Source organism: Pelobates fuscus, chromosome 4 (assembly GCF_036172605.1).
Source record: "Pelobates fuscus isolate aPelFus1 chromosome 4, aPelFus1.pri, whole genome shotgun sequence".
NCBI lineage: Eukaryota > Metazoa > Chordata > Amphibia > Anura > Pelobatidae > Pelobates > Pelobates fuscus.
In genome coordinates, this window is record NC_086320.1 from 177128785 (window position 1) to 177151761 (window position 22977).

The following is a 22977-nucleotide window of genomic DNA, read 5'->3' on the forward strand; positions in this document are numbered from 1 at the left end:
AATTTTCGGTTCGCGAACGGCGGACGCGAACTTCCGCAAACGTTCGCGAACCGGCGAACCAGGCGAACCGCCATTGACTTCAATGGGCAGGCGAATTTTAAAACCCACAGGGACTCTTTCTGGCCACAAAAGTGATGGAAAAGTTGTTTCAAGGGGACTAACACCTGGACTGTGGCATGCCGGAGGGGGATCCATGGCAAAACTACCATGGAAAATTACACAGTTGATGCAGAGTCTGGTTTTAATCCACAAAGGGCATAAATCACCTAACATTCCTAAATCACAATGGATATGGATTGACACCCAACATATTGACACCTGATACACACTGACACAGAGCAGAATAGGGACTGTTCCTCCTACATAGGGTCATGTGGCAGATATGGATTGACACCTATCCTCAGGGACCCTGATACACACTGACACAGAGCAGAATAGGGATTGTTCCCCCTACATAGGGTCACTTGGCAGATATGGATTGACACCTATCCTAAGGATCGCTGATACACACTGACACAGAGCAGAATAGGGACTGTTCCCCCTACATAGGGTCACTTGGCAGATATGGATTGACACCTGTCCTCAGGGACCCTGATACGCACTGACACAGAGCAGAATAGGGACTGTTCCCCCTACATAGGGTCACTTGGCAGATTTGGATTGACACCTGTCCTCAGGGACCCTGATACACACTGACACAGAGCAGAATAGGGACTGTTCCCCCTACATAGGGTCACTTGGCAGATATGGATTGACACCTATCCTAAGGATCCCTGATACACACTGACACAGAGCAGAATAGGGACTGTTCCCCCTACATAGGGTCACTTGGCAGATATGGATTGACACCTGTCCTCAGGGACCCTGATACACACTGACACAGAGCAGAATAGGGACTATTCCCCCTACATAGGGTCACTTGGCAGATATGGATTGACACCTGTCCTCAGAGACCCTGATACACACTGACACAGGGCAGAATAGGGACTGTTCCTTCTACATAGAGTCACTTGGCAGGTATGGATTGACACCTGTCCTCAGGGACCCTGATACACACTGACACAGAGCAGAATAGGGACTGTTCCCCCTAAATAGGGTCACTTGGCAGATATGGATTGACACTGTCCACAAGACAAGCTGCAGGCTTCCTGGCAGGGCCCATACAAAGGTGGTAGAGCAGGTTTGTGATACCACCTTTGTGATCGGTGCGGTCACAGGCACGGGAGGCAAGCGCATGCTCCATGTGAACATGCTCAAGCCATACCACGAGTGCACGGAAGAGGTAACCGCGATCTGTGCACCTGCCACTGAAGATTATGATAATTTGACACTCCCAGATCTCCTAGACCAAGAAGGCCAGAGCGGAGACCTGGGAGAAGTACTGTTAGGAGAACGGTTAGACCCCCCAGGAGCGAACCCAGGTCCAAAGACTTATCTAGGACAAGGGGGCCACGTTTTCCAACCTACCTTGGTACACTCCGTTAACCACTCACAAAGTTGAAACCCTAGACCAGACCCCCCTTCGCCAAACCGCCTATCGCATACCCGAAGCAGTTAAAGAAAATATGCGGAAAGAAATTGAGGAAATTATGCAGTTAGGGGTGATAGAACACTCTGACAGCCCCTTGGCCTCCCCGGTAGTACTAGTACCGAAACGGGACGGCACGACCCGTTTCTGTGTAGACTACCGGAGGCTAAACGATAAAACAACCTCAGCCTACCCTATGCCCCGGATAGACGAGCTCCTAGACAAAATGGCCAGAGGCCAGTACCTCACCACAATAGATCTGTGCAAGGGGTACTGGCAAATTCCATTAGCCGAGGACGCCATCCACAAGTCGGCATTTGTCACCCCGTTTGGCCTGTATCAGTTTAAGGTCATGCCATTCGGGATGAAGAATGCCCCGGCTAACTTTCAGAGGATGGTAGATCGGCTACTGGATGGGTTTCAGGAGTATGCCTGCGCCTACTTGGATGATATAGCCATTTTTAGCTGCTCCTGGCCCGAACACTTGACCCACGTAGGAGCCGTACTAGACCGGATTAGGGAGGCCGGACTGACCCTAAAGCCCAGTAAGTGCCATATAGGAATGGCAGAAGTTCAATACTTAGGGCACAGAGTCGGGAGCCTGCTACAGAAACCAGAACCCGCTAAAATAGAGGCAGTCGCCAAGTGGCCAACCCCCCGCACTAAAACCCAGGTCCTCGCATTCCACGACTCAGTTTCTTTTGGCACAGGTTGCAAATGGCATCGCTTTTGTCAGAGGCAGACACACAAAAAAATGCCACACTGCTGAGCTCTGCAATGACGGCATTCTGGTGGTGGACACAGCATGCGTTGATTGGCGTGCTGTCGGGCTGACCCTGGGTGCCGATGCATGCTGTCTGACTGTGCCACTAGCTCCTTGCGACGACCTCCCCCTGCTTCCAACTCGTCTCCTCCTCCTCCTCTCTGTCTCCCCATCTGAACTTTCGCCCTGTTCTTCTTCTTGCCGAGCGGGCACCCACGTGACATCCATGGATGCATCGTCATCATCAACCGCTTCACTTGTATCTGACAACTCAGCAAAGGAAGCAGCAGCGGGTACAACATCATCATCATCACACCGTACGTCCATGTGTGTAATGCTGCCTACCTGAGACATATCCCTGTTATCTACATCCTCTGGCAATAATGGTTGCGCATCACTCATTTCTTCAAACGGATGTGTAAATAACTCCTCTGACATACCAAGTGAAGCGGCTGTGGTGCTAGTGTTGGTGGTGGCGGCAGGCGGGTGAGTGGTATCTTGAGAGGTGCCCGAAGCTAAGCTGGAGGAGGATGGTGCATCAAGGTTCTGAGCGGAAGCTGTAGAAGATTGGGTGTCCTGTGTTAGCCAGTCAACTATGTCCTCAGAACTTTTCAAGTTCAGGGTACGTGGCCTCTGAAAACTGGGCATTATTCTAGGGCAAAAGGGAATCACAGCACCACGACCACGATGGCCCCTGCGGGGTGGCCTGCCTCTGCCTGTCATTTTTTTTTGGATTAGTGGTACTATGCGTGCAAGCTAATGTGAGACCAGATATGAGTGGCAATGTGCACTGGCAGAGGTTGGCAGAGTACACGCTGTAGGCCTGACACCCGCTTGAAGACAACTAACTGCTATTCAATCTATAACAGTGAAAAACGTTTTTTCTTTTTAAAGGCATGCTATAGACACCAGATATGAGTGGCAAAGTACACTGGCAGAGGTTGGCAGAGTACACGCTGAAGGCCTGACACCCAGACGCTTGCAGACAACTAACTGCTATTCAATCTATTACAGTGGAAAAAAAATGTTTGTTTTTAAATGCAAGCTTAAAGCGGCACTGTCATGCCGAATTCCGTTTTTTTTTTAACCCCCCCTCCCGCCTCAACTACATCCAATCGTCCCCCTAGTCACCCCCAAATGCCCCTATGCCCCCCACATTACCTATTTTTTATTCTTTATTTTCTGCCCCGATCTATATTCAGGGCGCCGCCATCTTTGTGTGGGTAGGTGAAGTCCCTGTGGGACACGTCATCTACCCACACTAGATAGCCCTGAGATTCCCGCACATGCCCAGTGAAACATCTGGACATGCGAACGGGAATTTCACCTATTCATTCATTCATCAGACAGACGAATGAATGAATAGAAAAAATCAGACGAACAAACTAACACTGTGTATCAGTGTTCGTTTGTTTGTTCGGTTTATTACAAGGAGGGAGCTACCGGCGTGCAGCTCCCTCCTTGCAATATGTAAAGACAGAAGCGGCAGGGAGCAGTGCTCCCCACCACTTCATAAGCCCCCCAGGTCCCCTCCTCACTCTATGGGGGTCAATATGACCCCCATAATAGCACAAGGGAGATTAAAATCTCCCCAATGCCCCTACTCGCTATACCGCGAGTAGGGGCATGTCCACTAAACAGTGAGCAGCCTGTGGCTGCTCACTGTAAAAAAAAAAAAAGGTAATAAGGGGGGGACGGGGGACCTACTGTCCTCCCCCGCCGGCCCCCACCCCTGGACGGCGGGTGGGGGCCATAATGGGAATGAGGGGGGACCTACTTTCCTCCCCTCAGGCCCCCACCCCTGGGCGGTGGGTGGGGGCCATAATAGTAATAAGGGGGGGGGACCTACTGTCCTCCACCCCCCGGCCCCCACGCCTGGGCGGCGGGTGGGGGCCATAATAGTAATAGGGGGGGGGACCTACTGTCCTCCCCCCCGGCCCCCACCCCTGGGCGGCGGGTGGGGGCCATATTAGTAATAAGGGGGGGGACCTACTGTCCTCCACCCCCCGGCCCCCACCCCTGGGCGGCGGGTGGGGGCCATAATAGTAATAGGGGGGGGACCTACTGTCCTCCCCCCCGGCCCCCACCCCTGGGCGGCGGGTGGGGGCCATAATAGTAATAAGGGTGGGGGGACCTACTGTCCTCCACCCCCCGGCCCCCACCCCTGGGCAGCGGGTGGGGGCCATAATAGTAATAGGGGGGGGACCTACTGTCCTCCCCCCCGGCCCCCACCCCTGGGCGGCGGGTGGGGGCCATAATAGTAATAAGGGGGGGGACCTACTGTCCTCCAGCCCCCGACCCCCACCCCTGGGCGGCGGGTGGGGGCCCTAATGGTAAATGGGGGGGGGGGGGACCTACTGTCCTCCCCCCCGGCCCCCACCCCTGGGCGGCGGGTGGGGGCCATAACGATAATGGGGGGGACCTACTGTCCTCCCCCCGCCCCCACCCCTGGGCGGCGGGTGGGGGCACTAAGTAAATTACCCCCCCCCATCAAGGTGACTAGGGGTGCCCAAGCCCCTAGTCACCCACCCCCCACCCAAATAAAAAATGCCCCTACCTACCCCCCTCACCCTAAAAAATAGTGAGGGGGGAATAAAATTGCTAACCTGTAAAGTAAAATTAAACTTACCATTCGACGTCTTCTTTTTTCTAAAATCTTCATTTTCAGCCCCAAAAAAGGCCAAATAAAAAACCATCATAGCCGTCGAACTAAAAATAAAATAAAAAACCCGAGCGCAAAAAAAAAAACCCGACGAAAAAGAAAAAACCCGAGCGCACAAAAAAATAATCCATCTTCACCCATGGAGGGCTCCGCGCAGACTGAGCTCCGCAGGGCGGGGCAAGGCTTATAAAGCCTTGCCCCGCCCTGCAATTAGCCTAAGAACACTCTGATTGGTGGATTTCAAGCCATCCAATCACAGTGCTCTGTGTCATTTTACAAGCGTGGGAAAATTCCAAAGAACTTTCCCACGCTTGTAAAATGACAAAGAGCACTCTGATTGGCTTAAACCCACCAATCAGAGTGTTCTTAGGCTAATTGCAGGGCGGGGCAAGGCTTTATAAGCCTTGCCCCGCCCTGCGGAGCTCAGTCTGCGCGGAGCCCTCCATGGGTGAAGATGGATTATTTTTATGTGCGCTCGGGTTTTTTCTTTTTCGTCGGGTTTTTTTTTTTGCGCTCGGGTTTTTTATTTTATTTTTAGTTCGACGGCTATGATGGTTTTTTATTTGGCCTTTTTTGGGGCTGAAAAATTAAGATTTTAGAAAAAAGAAGACGTCGAATGGTAAGTTTCATTTTACTTTACAGGTTAGCAATTTTATTCCCCCCTCACTATTTTTTAGGGTGAGGGGGGTAGGAAGGGGCATTTTTTATTTGGGTGGAGGGTGGGTGACTAGGGGCTTGGGCACCCCTAGTCACCTTGATGGGGGGGGGGGGAATTTACTTAGTGCCCCCACAGTAGGTCCCCCACCCCTCTTATTACCATTATGGTCCCCACCCGCCGGCCAGGGGTGGGGGCCGGGGGGGGGAGGACAGTAGGTCCCCCCCCCTACTACTATTATGGCCCCCACCCGCCCCCCAGGGGTGGGGGCCGGGGGGGGGGAGGACAGTAGGCCCCCCCCCTCTTATTACCATTATGGCCCCCACCCGCCGCCCAGGGGTGGGGGCCGGGGGGGGAGGACAGTAGGTCCCCCCCCTCTTATTACCATTATGGCCCCCACCCGCCGGCCAGGGGTGGGGGCCGGGGGGGAGGACAGTAGGTCCCCCCCCCTCCCTACTACTATCATGGCCCCCACCCGCCGCCCAGGGGTGGGGGCCGGGGGGGAGGACAGTAGGTCCCCCCCCCCTCATTATCTTTATGGCCCCCACCCACCGCTCAGGGGGGACAATAGGTCTCCCTCCCTTATTTTACTTTACAGCCCCCACCCGTCGTTTAGGGGTGGGGGGCAATATTTTTTTTATTTTATTTTTACAGTGAGCAGCCACAGGCTGCTCACTGCTTACTAGACATGCCCCTACTCGCGGTATAGCGAGTAGGGGCATATTATTTACTAATACCAAGTCATTTTTACTTAGTGTTAGTAAATTTGGCTGAAAGACCAATTTAGGTCTTTCAGCCTTTTAGTAGATAGCTCCATGATACCGTGGGAATTAGGGAGTTATCTACTAAGCGGCTGCAAGATGCAGCCACCGCAATGAATAGGATCGGAGTTTCATTCATTTGAATGAAATTCCGATCCGAACAAAGTACCGAATTGCATCCTAACACCAATGGAGAAACAGTGCTCATTCTGTTAGGATGCAATTTGGCAGTTTTGCCGGCGTTCTGTCTAAGTGACAGGACGTTCGGCAATACTGACAGGAAGCATTGTGGGAACTGGGAGGAAAGCTAGGGATCATGGGAAAATTGGTCTGACCAGCGGAAATGAAGCACACTTTGCTCCTCCGCTGGTCAGAGCTGGTCAAGCGGAGGAATCCTCCATAAGACAGAGTCCCTACTTTGTCTTATGATTTTAAAGAAAACTAAAGAAGACAGGAAGAAAAGAATAACAGATCCTGAGAGAGGGGGAGAAGAGGAAGAGATTGAGGAAAGGTAAGTTCGGCATGACAGTGCCGCTTTAAGCTATTGTGACACCAGATATGAGTGGTGGCATGGGCACAGTATCCACTTTGAGCCTGACACAGAAGCTGGCAGGCAGGCATCTGCAATTACATTACACAGAAAAAAAAAAAGCAGACTGATGTTCTAGCCCTAAAAAGGGCTTTTTGGGGTGCTGTCCTTACAGCAGAGATCAGATGAGTCCTTCAGGACTGTAGTGGACACTGAATACACTAGCCTAGCTATCAATTTCCCTATCAAATGAGCAGCAGCTACACTTTCCCTCCTCTATCTAAGAATGCAGCTTCAGAATGAATCTAAAATGGATGCTGTACAGGAGGTGGGAGGGTCTGCTGCTAATTTGCTGGAATGTGTCTGCTGACCGTGAGGCACAGGGTCAAAGTTTACTCAATAATGACAAATAGGGGGCGGATCGAACCGCGCATGTGTTTGCCCGCCGTGGCGAACGCGAACACGCTATGTTCGCCAGGAACTATTCGCCAGCGAACAGTTCAGTACATCACTATACCACAATACAAAAATAAAGTGACTCGATCCTCCTTTTCCTACAGAGCACCTCAATTATGGAATAACCTCAGTGACACAGCCAAATCTTCATTCAATCTAAAATCTTTTAACCCCTTAAGGACACATGACATGTGTGACATGTCATGATTCCCTTTTATTCCACAAGTTTGGTCCTTATGGGGTTAAGAGATCTATGGCAATATACCTCAGCACAGAATGCACCTGTCATGGTTAACCCTTTAAGTCCGGAGGACGTACTATTACGCCACGCAGAAACCGGCTCTAAACGCCGGCGGGCGTAATAGTACGTCCTCGCTTTTATTGCCGCCCACGTGGCCGGCGGTATTCTCCCGCTGCAGATCGCGGTCGGGGGGGATGCCTGGCCCCCGGGCAACCCCCCCTGTGGCCGGTGACCGCGATCTGCAGTCTCTGATCGCAGTGACAGGCTGTCACTGCGACCAGTATTCAGCATGTGTCAGCCGATTTTAAATCGGCTGACACATGCGGCCGGCGGCTTTCCCGTTGTGCAGATCGCGGTCGGGGGACTTACCTGGCCCCCCAGGCAGTCCCCCTGGGGTCAGTGACCGCGATCTGCTAAGTCTGATCGCAGTGACAGGCTGTCACTGCGATCTCAAAGCACTCTGATCGCAGTGACAGCCTGTCACTGCGATCAGTGTTACATGTGTCAGCCTATTGGCTGACACATGTAACTGGCACAGTGATCCCCCTGCAGATTGGAAGGGGGGAGTGCTTGTACCACCCAGGCACTCCCCCCTGTGGTCAATTACCCAATCTGCAGGAGGTGATCACAGTGACAGGCAGTCACTGTGATCACTGATCCTGTGTGTCAGCCAGTGATGTGAAATCACTGGCTGACACTGTCTCTGCCCCCTGTCCTGTAAAAAAAATAAAATATTAGTTCAAAAAATAAATTAAAAAAATTACAGTTACAAATAAAATATACTTAGATCATATGTATTATATATATATATGATCTAAGTATATATATATACACATACACACACACACACACATTTACACATACACGACGTGTATTTAAATATTAATAAAAATATATATATATATATATTAATATCAAATTACACGTAGACTGATACTGATTAAATATATATATAATTATTGTTATATATATATTTATATATAATATAAAAAAATATATATGTAAATACGTAAAAAAATAAAATTAAAAAAATATTTAAAAATAAATAATAAAAAAATATATAGATGTGTGTTATTTCGTTCTAACTGTCTTGTGATAATAATATATATATATTTATATCAAAATACACGTAGAACAAAATAATATATATCATAATATATATATCTATATACATAAATATATACGTATATATACCTATATATAAATAAAAATATTTTAAAAAAATTATATATATATATATATACGTATATATACACATATGTATATATATATACATATATAATAATTCTACACATATATTTATGTAATAATTTTACATAATTAGGTATCCTAATTAATTACAATTAGCGGGACCTGCCTGACAACCCATGCCGAAAGTATAGGGAATTTAATTTGCTAGCACTATATTTAACCCTATAACTTTCCAAGACACCATAAAACCTGTACATGGGGGGTACTGTTTTACTCGGGAGACTTTGCTGAACACAAATATTAGTGTTTCAAAACAGTAAAATGTATTACAACGATGATATCGCCAGTAAAAGTGAAGTTTTCTGCATTTTTCACGCACAAACAGCACTTACACGGACGATATTATTGCTGCAATACTTTTTACTGTTTTGAAATACAAATATTTGTGTTGAGCGAAGTCTCCCGAGTACAACAGTACCCCACATGTACAGGTTTTATGGTGTTTTCAAATGTTACAGCGTCAAATATAAGGCTTGTGTCTCATTTTTTTCACATTAAAATTCGCCAGATTGCTTACGTTGCCTTTGTGACCCTATGGTAGCCCAAGAATGAAAATTACCCCTATGATGGCATACCATTTGCAATAGTAGACAACCCAAGGTATTGCAAATGGGGTTTGTCCAGACTTTTTTAGTAGCCACTTAGTCACAAACACTGGCCAAAATTGGCGTTTTTTGCATTTTTCACACACAAACAAATACTAACGCTAACTTTGGCCAGTGTTTGTGACCAAATGGCTACTAAAAAAGACTGGACATACCCCATTTGCAATACCTTGGGTTGTCTACTATTGCAAATGGTATGCCATTATGGGTGTAAATTTAATTCCTGGGCTACTATACAGTCTCAAAGGCAACGTAACCAATCTGGCGAATTTCAATTTCAAATGTAACACGCTATATTTGACCCTGTAACTTCCCAAAACACCATAAAACCTGTACATAGGGGGTACTGTTTTACACGTGAGACATCGCTGAATACAAATATGTGTATTGTATTGCAGTAAAAGCAAACAGTATTTTGACATCCACAGTTAAAATGTCACATAGAACTAAAAAAAATTTAAAAAAAAAAATTTTCTCCCATTTTTTTATATATTTTTTATATTAAATTATGTTTAATACCTAAATATTTTATGTTAAATGAAAGCCCTGTTTCCCCTGAATAAAATGATATATAATAAGGGGGGATGCATTTCATATGAAAGAGGTGAATTACGGTTGGACAGACATATAGCGCAAATGCCAGGTTTTGTTTACGTTTTGTTCTGTTCACAACTTGTACATTTGGCTGCGGTGTTAAGGGGTTAAATATATTTATTACCTGTTATGTATTAAAATTATATGTGTGTAAATATAGTTTGTATATTGTATTTTTGCAATATTGTATCCTATTGTAACAATGCAATGTTTTGTGGACGAAGACCCGGGACATACTTGAAAAATAGAGAAATCTCAATGTATCGATCCTGGTAAAATATTTTATAAATAAATTAATGAATCAGGGCTTGTAAAGAATTGCAAACTTTAGAACTTAGCAGCCAGCTCTCCAATTTATTTATTTTTTTACATTTTGGCTGTTTTGCTCTAAAATTTGCAATTTCCTCCCTTCTTAATACTTAATCCCCACATTGGTGAATAAGCTCCATACTAACACCACCTCAGACTCTCACAAAGGACGTTAGTACTGGGCCCCACCCGCCTATTTCACAACACTAGAGGGCGTTAGCTGCTCTTCAATCGGTGCCTGGCGCTTGTCATCCCGTGTTAGCACGTTCCAGTGACGCAGGGTGTCACTACATTTTGATAAGCCCTAGTGGCCAGTGAGTGGCGCTCTCTTCATCGCTCGTGGAGCTGCTTTATATTAATGAGCTCCGGTAGCAGGCACACACCCTCAGTGCATGGAGTGGCGGGGGCCGTGCTCTGTCTGAAGCAATTAAGGAGGGAATGCTGGATCATCAACATCATCTCCATGATGGCGCAGGGCAGATCCTGGGCTTCCTAGGAATGCACACCGGCTGCGGATCGTGCCCTGGAATGTATGGGAAGTGCCCATAGGAGCTGTGCCGTGCAATGTTTGTGGACTCTCCGTAGAACCTTGGCGTGTTTCCCGTGGAATGCCCATAGACCTTAGGAGTATTACCCGTGGAATGTTCGTGGACTCTCCTTAGAATTTTGGAGTGTTACCCGTGGAATGTGCGTAGAACCCTGGAGTGTTTACCGTGGATTGCTCGTGGACTCTCGTAAGAACCTTGGAGTGTTACCCGTGGAATGTGCGTGGACTCTCCGTAGACGTTGGCTTGTTTCCTGTGGAATGTTCGTGTACTCTCCGTAGAACCTTGGCGTGTTTCTCGTGCAATGCTCGGGGCTTCCCTCCCGTCCAGAGCCATGGAGCAGGGACCAGCTGGGATCTCCCTGCCGGGGCGCCCGTTGACGGATGGCAGCCTTGCCCCGGCCAGTCTCCTGCCTCCTCCAGCCGTGACGGGCCCCGCTGGCTCTTCCAGTGCAAACTCTGCTCTGCTGCTCCGGAGAAGGCGGCGGGTGAAGAGGAACGTGTCGGCCGTTACCCAGAGCTCTGCCGCCCCCTCCCCGGGGCCTGGTACCCGCAGCCTGGACAGAAAGAGCCTGCTGAAGCCCCGGCAGTGGGTGCAGTTGCAGCCCCAGGAGCGGGAGTGGGTGCGCGTCGAGCTGCGGAGAGGCTGCATACATGTGTATGAGCGGCACGCCTCCCCCGGCCTCAGGCCGCTGCTCTGCACCCTGGATACCCCGGCCAGCGAGGTGGCAGCCCGCCTTCTTCGGCCCGGAGGGGCCTCAGCATCGGTCCTAAGAGTGCTGGGCCCGGAGCCTGTCTCTAGCGAGGTTACCCCGGACAGGGGGTCGTGGGTGGGCACTCCCCACAAAGTGAGCCGCAAGGAGGAACAGCTGGGGTGCCCGAGCAGCGCAGTGATCGGGCTCAGCAGGGAGTGTTGGGGTGCGGGGTCAGTGAATGGGTTCCCCGGGGAGGAAGGAGTGCACCCCAATTCAGACTCTGACAGCCTGAGCCCCACTGTGTGCCAGGGGCTGGAACTCTTTCATTGCGGGGCTGCTTCCTCCTCTTCCTCATCATCGGTGGAGGAACTGGCGGGGATTCCCCCCAGCTCCCAGGCGGTCACCGTACCGGCCCGGCCGCTGCGGGCTGTGAAGGAGAGTGGGGCCTTGGGGGCCCTGTATGTGCAACTCCATGGGGAGAGCAGCCGGAGACTGGAGCCACACGAGAAGCCCCTGCAAGTGCAGAATGACTACCTCTTCCAGCTGGGCTTTAGGGACCTGTGCAGGGTGCAAGAGGAGGGCATGGAGCCTGAACTAGGCTGTCTCATCCGCTTCTATGCAGGTAACAGACACCATGCTTAACAGGTGCTGGGCAGGCGCTGGGTTGGGGACATTTGGTGCAATGGGCTCTTGCCAAATATTACAGCAGATGCGACTATGATCAGTTACTGTTTGAGGCCAACATTGTAAGTTGCATGTAAGCAGCACATTAATGTGTATGGGCACCTATTGGGTCAGAGGTTGGTGTTTTTGTCAGCGGTAAGTAACCTTGATACCACAGATATTTCTGGAGTAAATTACACAATGCCAGCGTCGATTCAGATATAGGACATATGGTTCCGAAATAAAACGGGCCATACAGGTCATGAGCATTATGTAAACTGATGTTACTAGGACAGTTTGTGTGAGCAATAATAGGTATTTGGTACTCTTTGTGGCTATTTTTGTCTGGCAGGGCATCATTGTGAATGTAAATCATGCAGAACACGCATTGCCAGAGGTTAGCCATCAGTAGCTTCTGGAAATAGGTCATACCTCTGTGAGATGAGGATTTTGTTTGGTCCAGCACTGTAGACTTTCAGGTTGCTGATATGACAAGTTAATTACAGTTGAAATGTAGATAACCTAAGCCAAACTGTAATTCAGTGGTATAATGTGACAAATGGGAGGTTACTTTTATTTCCTCAGGGCAGTAAAACTACCCTCCCCCTTCACCAGTAGCTTCAACAGATGATAATCATATTTACTTTTAATCTTGACTGGTCCTAGCCTATATTTGTGAAAATGTGGCTTATGTTATGACTGACTGGCAAGCAGCTGTTTGTGTTTTACACATTCTTTAGTTGAAGTAGCGTGTACTCTGTCCCGAGTACCACATTTTATCAAAAGTATTTATAGAGGCAAATACTGGAGGAACTAGGTGCTAGGGATTTCCGTATAAGCAGACAAATTGAGGAGCGCACCTTTTGTACTAGAAAATGGGAAATCGTTTTTAAGCCATCTGGCCCAACATAATACTTTATTTTTTTTTTATTTTTTTTTTTTTACAGTCTTGTCATTTATTCTGTACTCAAACCTGTCAGGTGATTTCACGTCTGGGAATGTAAGGATACCTTTTGTCCCAGAGTTTATTAAAGTGTGTTTAGTGTACTGTTGGAAAGCAGCAAAGCTGGATCCTGTACCCCTATACCACGTTTTAAAATCCGTTTTTGTACATTACAACCTGCAAGAGAAATGCAGATATTGTGTTCACCATTAGTACAAAGTGTATTCAAACAGGAGCACTGTGCTGCTCCAGTAGAATGTTTTGCCTAATACATAATGATATAATTGTTGCTAGCAAATAGATACACGTTAATATCGAGACCAATTCTTGCATAAATTTGCAGCACCAGGTAGCTACTTGATTGTTCTCTGCTTTTGTAGTCCTGTTTGGACATGCCTAGTCTATGCTGTGTTCAAAACATTATGCAGCAGATTGCAAAGATTGTGGGTTAGCAATGTATGTGCACTAGTGGAACTGTTAGGATTATGAATCTGTGATTATCTTACTACTCATCTAGACTTATTCTGTTGCTCTATACAATAGCACTCAATCAGTCTGCGAGGTCTCATTTAGCTTCTTTTTAAGAACATTAAAAAAATAAGTTTAAAAACCCACTCATTTTTAGGACAGCCTTTGAAAGGTGAGAGATGCAATGAAGAGGTGTGTGTGTGTGTGTGTGTGTGTGTGTTAAGGGGTTGTGTGTATGATCTCTCAGCCATTCATATCTTTGAGTCTATTATAGCATGCCTATTTGGCTGAGATCATCAGAAGTGATGATTTCAGCCAATCACAATGCTTTCCCATAGGAAAGCATTGGATTGGCTAAGATTGTCAATTCCGGCCAATCCGCATCTCCTCATAGTGTGCAACACTGCCTCAGGAAGCGCCTCTAGTAGCCATCTCGGGAATGGGCACATGAGGTGTCCCTAGACTGTAATGTATACGCTTCCTTTCTCTAAAAATACAGTAGTTTTTACTGCAAAAAGCCTACAGGAACCGGTTATACTCACCAGAACAAATGCAATAAGCTGTAGTTCTTCTGGTGATTACAGTGTCCCTTTTAAGCATTGTTGCCACAGGTATTTGTTTTTGTTCAAGGTTTTGAGATTTATTTATTTTTTGTCTGCAAGACCTTCAGTTACTGTTTGGCCCAAATCATCATGTCTTCTATTTTGATGAGAATCTGGAATATAATATGTATGTGCCTTTTTTGTTTTGCAGATATGGCCTAATTTCTTTTTAAACATTATGTAATTTCAGCTTTCCCTCAATAGTTACACCCATGTGGCAAATTGCGCTAACGGTGAACTAATTACATGACCATAACCTGACAGACCGTATTCTGGCTCTCTGTCAACAAGCCATCTGTGATTAGTTCAACAAATGTAACTGCAAGAATAAAGTGCAATATTTAAACATTTTTTGGTTTAGTAATCATGTTAAACTATAAATCCTACAATGTATACAAAATAAATAAAACCTGATATAAAATGTTTCAGAAGTATATTCACCCATCCTACAAATGTTGATTTAATCAATATAGTGTCGGATGTGTTCATATATTTCTTAACAAGTAAACACAAAAAAAGTACTCCTGTATTGGATACATCTAAAAAGCAATTGTGCAGCAGGGTTGTAAAACTATCAGCAAGAAAATTTTATATTTGTTTCTCTGGTGATTGCTACACCTTTTGGAATTGCGTGTGTGTGTGTATATATATATATATATATATATATATATATATATAATTTGCATACATGTATCACTTATTTCATGTGTGCATAACTACATTGTTTGGATGGACCTGATTCAAATGCCCTACAAACAAATGTTGTGCATGACTAACGGTTTTCAAAAATCTGTTGAAAGCACTGTGACCCTCCAGTTGGACTTCAAAGGAGAGCAGAAAAAGGAACACCGGTTCCATCATCCACATTTTGATGAAGGAAATGTTTAATTTGCAATTTTAAGATGCCTAGCATCGCTTTTTGAATTGAATTATAAAGTCTCTAAAAATAAACACCTGTGTGGTTTAAAAATAAAAAGTGTGTGTGTATATGTATATATGTGTGTGTGTGTATATATATGTGTGTGTGTATATATATATATTTATATATTATTATACACATTATTCATTGGTATGTTGACAATAACAATGGGCTTAGATATAACTCCTATGGAGCCAGGTGTAGACAAATCTGATTTATTACTTTGCTTGTATTGTTGGTCATGAAAATGCTTTATCTTCACTTTTTGCTTCTTGTTACTGATAGCACTTTGATACCCATGTTGCCATTTTCTGCAAGGTCTCACTGTATACATCAAAGGATCACTATAGGGTGAGGAACACAAACATGTATTCCTGACCCTATAGTATTAAAATCACTATCTAGCCCCTCATGCCTCCATAAATATAGCAACATCTTACTGTATTCAAGCCAGAAGCTGTAGATCTGCATGCTGTTTGCCTAAAAAAATACCACAAGCAGTCTGACCTCATCAGAAGTGGTGGCCTGATCCAATCACAGTGCTTCTCCATAGGATTGGCTGAGACTGACAAGGAGTCAGATCAGGGGCAGAGCCAGCATGATTCAAACACAGCCCTGGCCAATCAGCATCTCCTCATAGAGATGAATTGAATCAATTAATCTCTATGAGGAAAGTTCAGTGTCTGCATGCAGAGGGGGAGACACTGAATGTTTGGATGCATTTTAGGCAGCCATGACCCAGGAAGGATCTCTAACAGACATCTGATGAGTGGCCAGTGAAGTTATCACAAATTCAATAAGCTGTAGTTGTTCTGGTGACTATAGTGTCCCTTTAATATACTATGCAGCCATGCATCTGATCTCCTGAATGTTTTGAATATGTTTTGGGGGTTATCGTCCTGCAAAAAAATGAAGTTGAAGTGCAGTGCCTTTTAGGGTTCTTCTAACTCTGCAATTAAAGGTACTTTCAGTAAGAAATGAATATCCATCTTTTTCCTTTTTTTTTTTTTTTTTTCTTGTAAGTAGTTTTTGCTGGGTTAAGTGCGTAATTGTTGCATGCCAAAAAATAAAAACCCTGAGGCTAAGCTCCTCTTATTTATTATTGCCATTCATATAGCCCCAACAGATTTCGTAGTGATTATATATGGTCTGTGTAACTTTTAAGTAACTGATCGGGCCTTTGTAAATTTTTCTATAAATTGCTGCAGTTTTTTTATTACAATTGATTAATATATGCTATTGTAATGTCAGCTATTAAAATAAATGAGATAAGAGATGGAAAGGAAAAGTCATTTGATTTTTAAAAATAATTGCAGATGCCATCCATGTCTTTTCTAAAAAAAAAAAAAAAAAAAAATTCTTGTTGCCTTTACATAATATGCAATGCATTGATGGTTATTGACCCTTGGAATGCCTCCTTTTATAAAGACTTTGTGAGATCTTTCTCATATTGGCCAATGTACTATTTCTATAGAGTCAGTAATGGTAGCTGGAAATACATCAGTGGTGTGGTGGGAAAACAAACACAAAACGTGCTTGCCCAAAGAACTAAAGCAGTAGCCAAATCTACTTGCCTTGACATAAAAATAATACTTTTACACCTTTTTTGGATAAGCTTTTCAATTTTTTTTTTTTTTTTGGATAGATGTAAAAAATAATAATGCATTTCTATAATATTATAGAAATGTAATATATTGGCCAAATATATTGTATATCATTTTATTCCAAAGTGTGTGTGTTTGTAAAACTCAATTCCTTAATTAACAATTTACCTATGTAAATGTTGTTTGACTTTAGAGAGTCATCCTACCTGCATAATGTTTGTTTTGTTTTCCAGAATAAGAATGTTATGTAGTGTCTTTACTTTCTGTATTCCGGAACATCAGTCTGTTTGCCATTTGTAATTTGACTCTGATTTTATTTGAGTCCTTTCTACATTTTTAGGACATGGAGAATGTGCTGGGACAGCTCATTCACGCTGCTTTATGACTTCACATCTCTTGCATATGGTCACTATACTTACATACTTGTAACACAGTCAGTATTCTGTACTACCTTTATACAACATCCAACCTCTGGCATTCAATTGTTGAGTGAAAAAGATTGTCCTACTGGATACTTGAACAGATACTATGTTTAACTGGAAGCTGCTGCATCGGCAGGCACTGTTACAAGGCATGCATTATTTATACCTCTAGCAACATCACCTGTACTTTACAGGTCAGATTGGGCATGATGGCATGGCTTAATAACAGTGTTTTGCAGGCTGTCTGCTCACTTGATGCACTTTGAAGAGAACCAGCGAATGTCAGAATCTGATATGTTCTCTTTGCACATTTTTGTCTTTCCTAAGGTGTTTAATAAAAGGATTGGTAACTGTGAATAAGGTTATGCACATTTAGCATTGACCTTAAGTATAATTATTGGGTCTTTTCAAATGTAAAACACTTAATAAAGACCTAAGTAACAAACACCTGTTATAACTGCATACTTCATTTGAGCCGATTGTTGGAAGGGCTCCAGGGCTCCTCTAGATTTAGAACTCCTTTTTTGGGTTTCAAGGGTTTTCTGTTCCTCTGTATTGAGTTATTTGTTTACTGGTATAAGCTAAAGTAAAATGCTATCATGACCATGAATATGTGCTTAGGAGCTTGCATAGATCACAATCTAGACTGTCCTCATAAGAAAAAAGTTTCACTTTAGAAATTGCTTATTTTTGCAAATGTACATCCTTTACCTTCCCCTTTTCTTGTGTACTGTCAGTAGATAATGTTGCTGAAAATTAAGGACAGCCAGAGAGTCCACTGCATGCTACTTTTTTAAAAAAAAATGTCTTCCTTTTGTAGAGATACTATAGTGCTAGGATTAAAATCTGTATTCCTAGCACTATAGCTCCCTCCTTTCCTCCCACCACGGTGCTGAAAGGGTTGACAAAATCCTTCTAACACATACCCGTTTCCAGTGCTGAAGTGTCCTTATAATATGCTATGGCATTGATTATATTTTAGTCACTTAGAATATGAAATATGACATTCCATCCAAAGCTCACTCTGTCAGTGGCACATAAATATTATCTCCTTCGACATTACCATTGTTATTCAAATTAAATCCCTGTTTCCCAACTTCACAGTGCAAAAAAAAGTTGACAGTCCCATCTACTTGAAAGGTTATAACTTCCACGCAGCAATGCAAACAATTCTACTATATTTCTGCATTTGGACTGTCTAAATGTATTTTCTTAGAATGTATACTTCTGAGTGAGCACCTCCAAACCCAAATTATATATTTCATAATCCCAGGGATTCAACATTAGGATTGCCAACTACCAGCATCCCTAGAAATAAGAAACATTTAAAAGACCTACATAAAGGGAAGGGAAATTACAAGCAAATATAGCATAAAATGTTACGTATCAGCAGAACAGAGAAAGACAATTACAGTATTGGGGGAGCAAATGCTACCAATATTATTCCCCATCATGGTTCCGTTCAGTATAAGATCTGTCTGTAGCCTTTGCCAGCCCTCTCCTTCTTCCCCAGCCAAAACTTTCTCTTGCTGTCCAATCAGACTTTCCAGTGCGGCTCAATGACAAGTCTTTACAAGTCTGCTCCTCTGAGCAGTTGGGTTTAGCTCCACTGAGCAGAACTACCATGAAGTTAGTGGTAGCTATTTGACAGGGAGCTATAACAATGTTAATTTATGAGAATGCAATTTTGTGTGTGTGTGTGTGTGTGTATATATATATATATATGTATATATAATATATATATATATATATATATATATAATATTTATTTTTTATGAAAAAGGAGGGCAACACTCTCTCAACAAGTGAAGCACTTCACAGTGCTAATAGTTACGTTGGTAATTCAACTCCTAATGTTGTCAGCTGTTAGAGAAAATGGCTGCAACATACTTAGCAGTGATGGTTCCTATTGTGCTGCCAGTTCTAAAGAAAGTTCTCTTTACTGCACACGTTTGCATCTTGTTTGGGCATGTCATAGCAATATGAACGTGAAACAATGACTGGTTCTCTTTAATATAACAAAGCACTTTGCTCATGAGGTTTGTCAAGCTCTTCATAAATTATTAGTGCTCCATAAATAAATGCAGCTAATATGTGTGCATGTTATTCTGTTATGGAATGGTATCCTGTTCTGACAGGTGAAGGGAGTTCAGTGTTTAATCTTGTTCCTGTGTCTGGCTTCAGCTGTTCTCTATCCACAGTAGGATCTGTGTAGAATATCAGTTTAGTGTCTGTAAAGAACCGAACACTTGCTGTTACAAGAACTGCATTTTTCCACTTTGCTATTATTGATACGGGTCTATTTTCTTTAATCTGAATCACTACATCTGACTTGTTTTGCAAAGCAGAATATTGGCATCTGAAACTTCGAAATATCTGAACACACTAAGTTATGGGTCTCCACTTTTAAATTTTTTTTTTTTAATTCTGCTGGGTTTTCTTGCTTATTTTTAAGACCAATTATTTACATATAAATGCCTCCCTTTTCAGTGCATTTTTATGTCCCCTTCAGCACCACTTATGACTGTTGGCAATTTGGCTAAAACCAGGTTCAGAATAAATGTTTTTAATTGCTCGGTCACTTGCACATGACATGTGGGCACACACTAAATTTGAATTGCCATTAGTTTGATAGGTAATGCTTCTAACTAAAGAGAATTGAAAGGTGACTGCCCCATGACATAAGGGTAAACTTTGAGGTATTTGCTTATATGTATGCATTACCAAATACTACACTTGCAATACCATCTTTTATGGCTGGATTTCCTTTTTGATGTGGAACAGAATATAAACTGAACCCAAAACTCGTAGTCCTGCTCATGCGGGCTGATTTCTGAGTCCTTCAAATGAAGAGAAGCAAAACTTCATCTGATTATACCCATGGTACACATGGGAGATGGCCAAAAAATAAAATGACATCAGAAAATATCCCGAGGACAGGAAAAAGACTGAGGTATGGAAGGAGGAGGTACTTTTTATGCTTACAGTCTAGTTAATTAATTCCTGTCCTGATCCGGCTGGGGGTGGCCTTACCCATAAGTGAGGCTGCCATGATTAGCCAGGAAAATGGTGTTGATGTGTGTAGGTTTTGTTTTGTTATTTTTATCAATGAGTGATCCTGCTTTTGTAGCTTGATCTAAAGGAGCGTGATGTGTAGATGCCTGGCACCATGATGATGTACTGGGTTGCAAATGTAATTTACTGAATCAATTTTGAAACTGTACCAGTTTTGTTCCATTGGGACTTATAAATGCAGCAATTTTTTTAGAGATCTCTGTAGCTATAAAATAGCCCCCTGGATCCGTGACATTGAAGGACTTTTTTTTTTTTTTTTTTTTTTTTTCTCTTGCTGTTCATCTAATTTGTGTCTCTTTAAAGAGAGTTTAGTCTCTTTTTAAAACTGCACACATCCTGGTTCACAAAACCATAAGCTAGACCAGTGGTCAGCAACCTATAACGTGTGCCATGCATGATACTCCAGGCTGCCAGAGCCAAAAGGCAGCTTACAGCAACTAACAGAGCTCCTGCTCAAGCCCAGTACCTGGCCAGCCCAGTCCCTAGTGGACACCTGATAGATGTAGAGAGCTGCCCCACTGACCACACACACACCAACCCCACAAGTAGCCTCTCATATGCAGTACCACAAACAGCCCCACACACACACACCACCAAACACACAATGTGACATATCATCCACACACAATTACACAAACAGCCCCCATACACAGCCTACATTCATATGAACACTTACAATATAACAGCCCACATATGCACAAACAAATACAACATTTCAAAGCAACTGCAGCACCCATACAAGCACAAAATGGCAACCTACACACCTCAATATTAAAGGACTGGCAGGCCAAGGGGCTTTAAGATCTTGTTTTGGCACAGTACTACCAATAGGTTGCCTACCCCTGAGCTTCTGAGGATTCTGGGCAAGCTGTATAGCAGTTTTGGGTTCTTCCAGCTGAACTTTTTTTCTAAGTGCAACTGTCATTAGTTGCCATTTGCACTAGATACTGTTATCTCTAGGCTTACAGCCTAGGATATTTATATATATATTTTTTTCAGTATCTCATAGGATTACCCAGGCTGTTCCCCTTCTCCCCCCCCCCACTAATAGTCACTCTTTGTGACGCTTTGATCTCTATATTATATTATATAAGTAATTATAGGTGGTTATAGTGGACTGTGTATATAATTGTTTCACGGTTGATATCCACACACTTATATATATTCTTTTGTGGTAGCACTCCTATTTTTCATTTTTTGTTTTTTATTATTTTTTATATATTTTTTGTGTTTACATTGTTTTTTGCTATTATTAAAAGTTAAGTTTTAGCATTACATCAGGACGGGGTCTCCTCGATAGGTCTATCCTTTATAAGGGTGTGGAGCCACTCCATTACCCTTTGGATTCTCCTGTCTTTTCTCTCCTTTTCTACCCCTGAGCTAGACTATACTTGCCCAGATACCAGTTGAGGTATGGCTGCTGTTAGTTTGTTGAGCAGTTCCACTCCTCCCAAGTGATGTGGGTGCGGCTAAACGACATGTACCTTAAACTCCTGCCAGTGCTTTACAGGATAAGAAAATTGAGATTGACAGGTACAAGATTTGACAGGGAATTCTTCTTGTAATGTGAGGAGGGGTGGGGGGGTCTCATACCCTTTTATAATTGGTAACATAGGTAAATCTGCTTTTATGGCATGATTCAGTGTCATCTTCTTTGTTCTCCCTTGATGGAGTCTTAATATAGCAATCCATAGCATATAATATCTTAAACCAGTTTGTAGGAGGACCCCCCCCCCCCCCCCCCCCCCTAAATAAAAAAAATATTTTTGCATCCTACCTTTTGAATGATGCACATGGGATGAAACTATATTTAAACAAACTGTTTGGGAACAAAAGTATCATTCAAAATTAAGTTATGGTGCCAGAAGGTCCCTGGGCACTATTAAAAATCAGATGTAAAACTGTTCACAAATTTTTAATTATATAATAATCCCCCCTCCCCTCCCTTTTTCCTTTTCAAAGCAGGATTGTGATCATTGACAGGCTTGCCTGAAATCTGGCTTAGTGCCAGTTCTATTAAAGTCTGTCTGAACGCAGGAAGCTTTCTGCATTCATTGAAAAGCAGGAAGAAGTGCAGCATGCATTTATTTATTTATTTATTTTTGCTCATGGAATTTCTATTTGATTCTTGATATCAGGAACACATTAAAGAAAACTGAAGGTGACTGGAACAAATATATTTAAAGTTTTCTATTTTGCTTAATGAATGTAAATGGTGTTGAATTTATGAATAGTACTTTTTTTTTTTTTTTTTTTTGTCCCTTTTAAAACCCCACAAATGTAGAGTTACATAGCAGTCTTTTTTTAAAATGCTACCGTTTGTTCTAGTAACTGCAAGTCAGCTCTTGGGGACTTCTTTATTCTAATTTTCTTGTTGAGGTTTACAGATACAATACTTGCGTCTAACAGCTTTATGTATATACAAAATGAACAATCCAACCCTTGTGCCTTTACCACAAGGACATTTTCAATGTCACAGCCAGTATGACTGTTTTTATTGATGCTCATTGGACTAGCGACACATAACCAGCAATTTTTATTTTATTTCTTATTTATGTATTTTTAATCAACAGAATATTTCATGTCTGTGTGTTGGTCGATTTTTTTTCAGTATACAGCTGCAATATTGCCTTGCAGAGGCCAGAGAGTTGGAGGGTTCTGTGCAGTATCTTAGCTCTTCCTAGTACT

At 43.6% G+C, this 22977-nt stretch overlaps 1 protein-coding gene across 2 annotated transcripts in view; it reads left to right on the forward strand.

Annotated features, from left to right (window-relative positions):
- The first annotated feature begins 10656 nt into the window (after window positions 1–10656).
- PHLPP1 (PH domain and leucine rich repeat protein phosphatase 1) overlaps window positions 10657–22977 on the forward strand; it is a 144948-nt gene continuing 132627 nt past the window's right edge. The window contains exons 1-2 of one of the 2 annotated variants that reach the window (XM_063451816.1): window positions 10657–11025; window positions 11104–12215. In XM_063451816.1, coding sequence (XP_063307886.1) covers window positions 11204–12215 — 1012 coding nt within the window. In that variant the 5' untranslated portion in view covers window positions 10657–11025; window positions 11104–11203. Of the gene's footprint in view, window positions 12216–22977 lie in introns of both variants that reach the window. The other variant, XM_063451815.1, reaches the window with a different exon arrangement.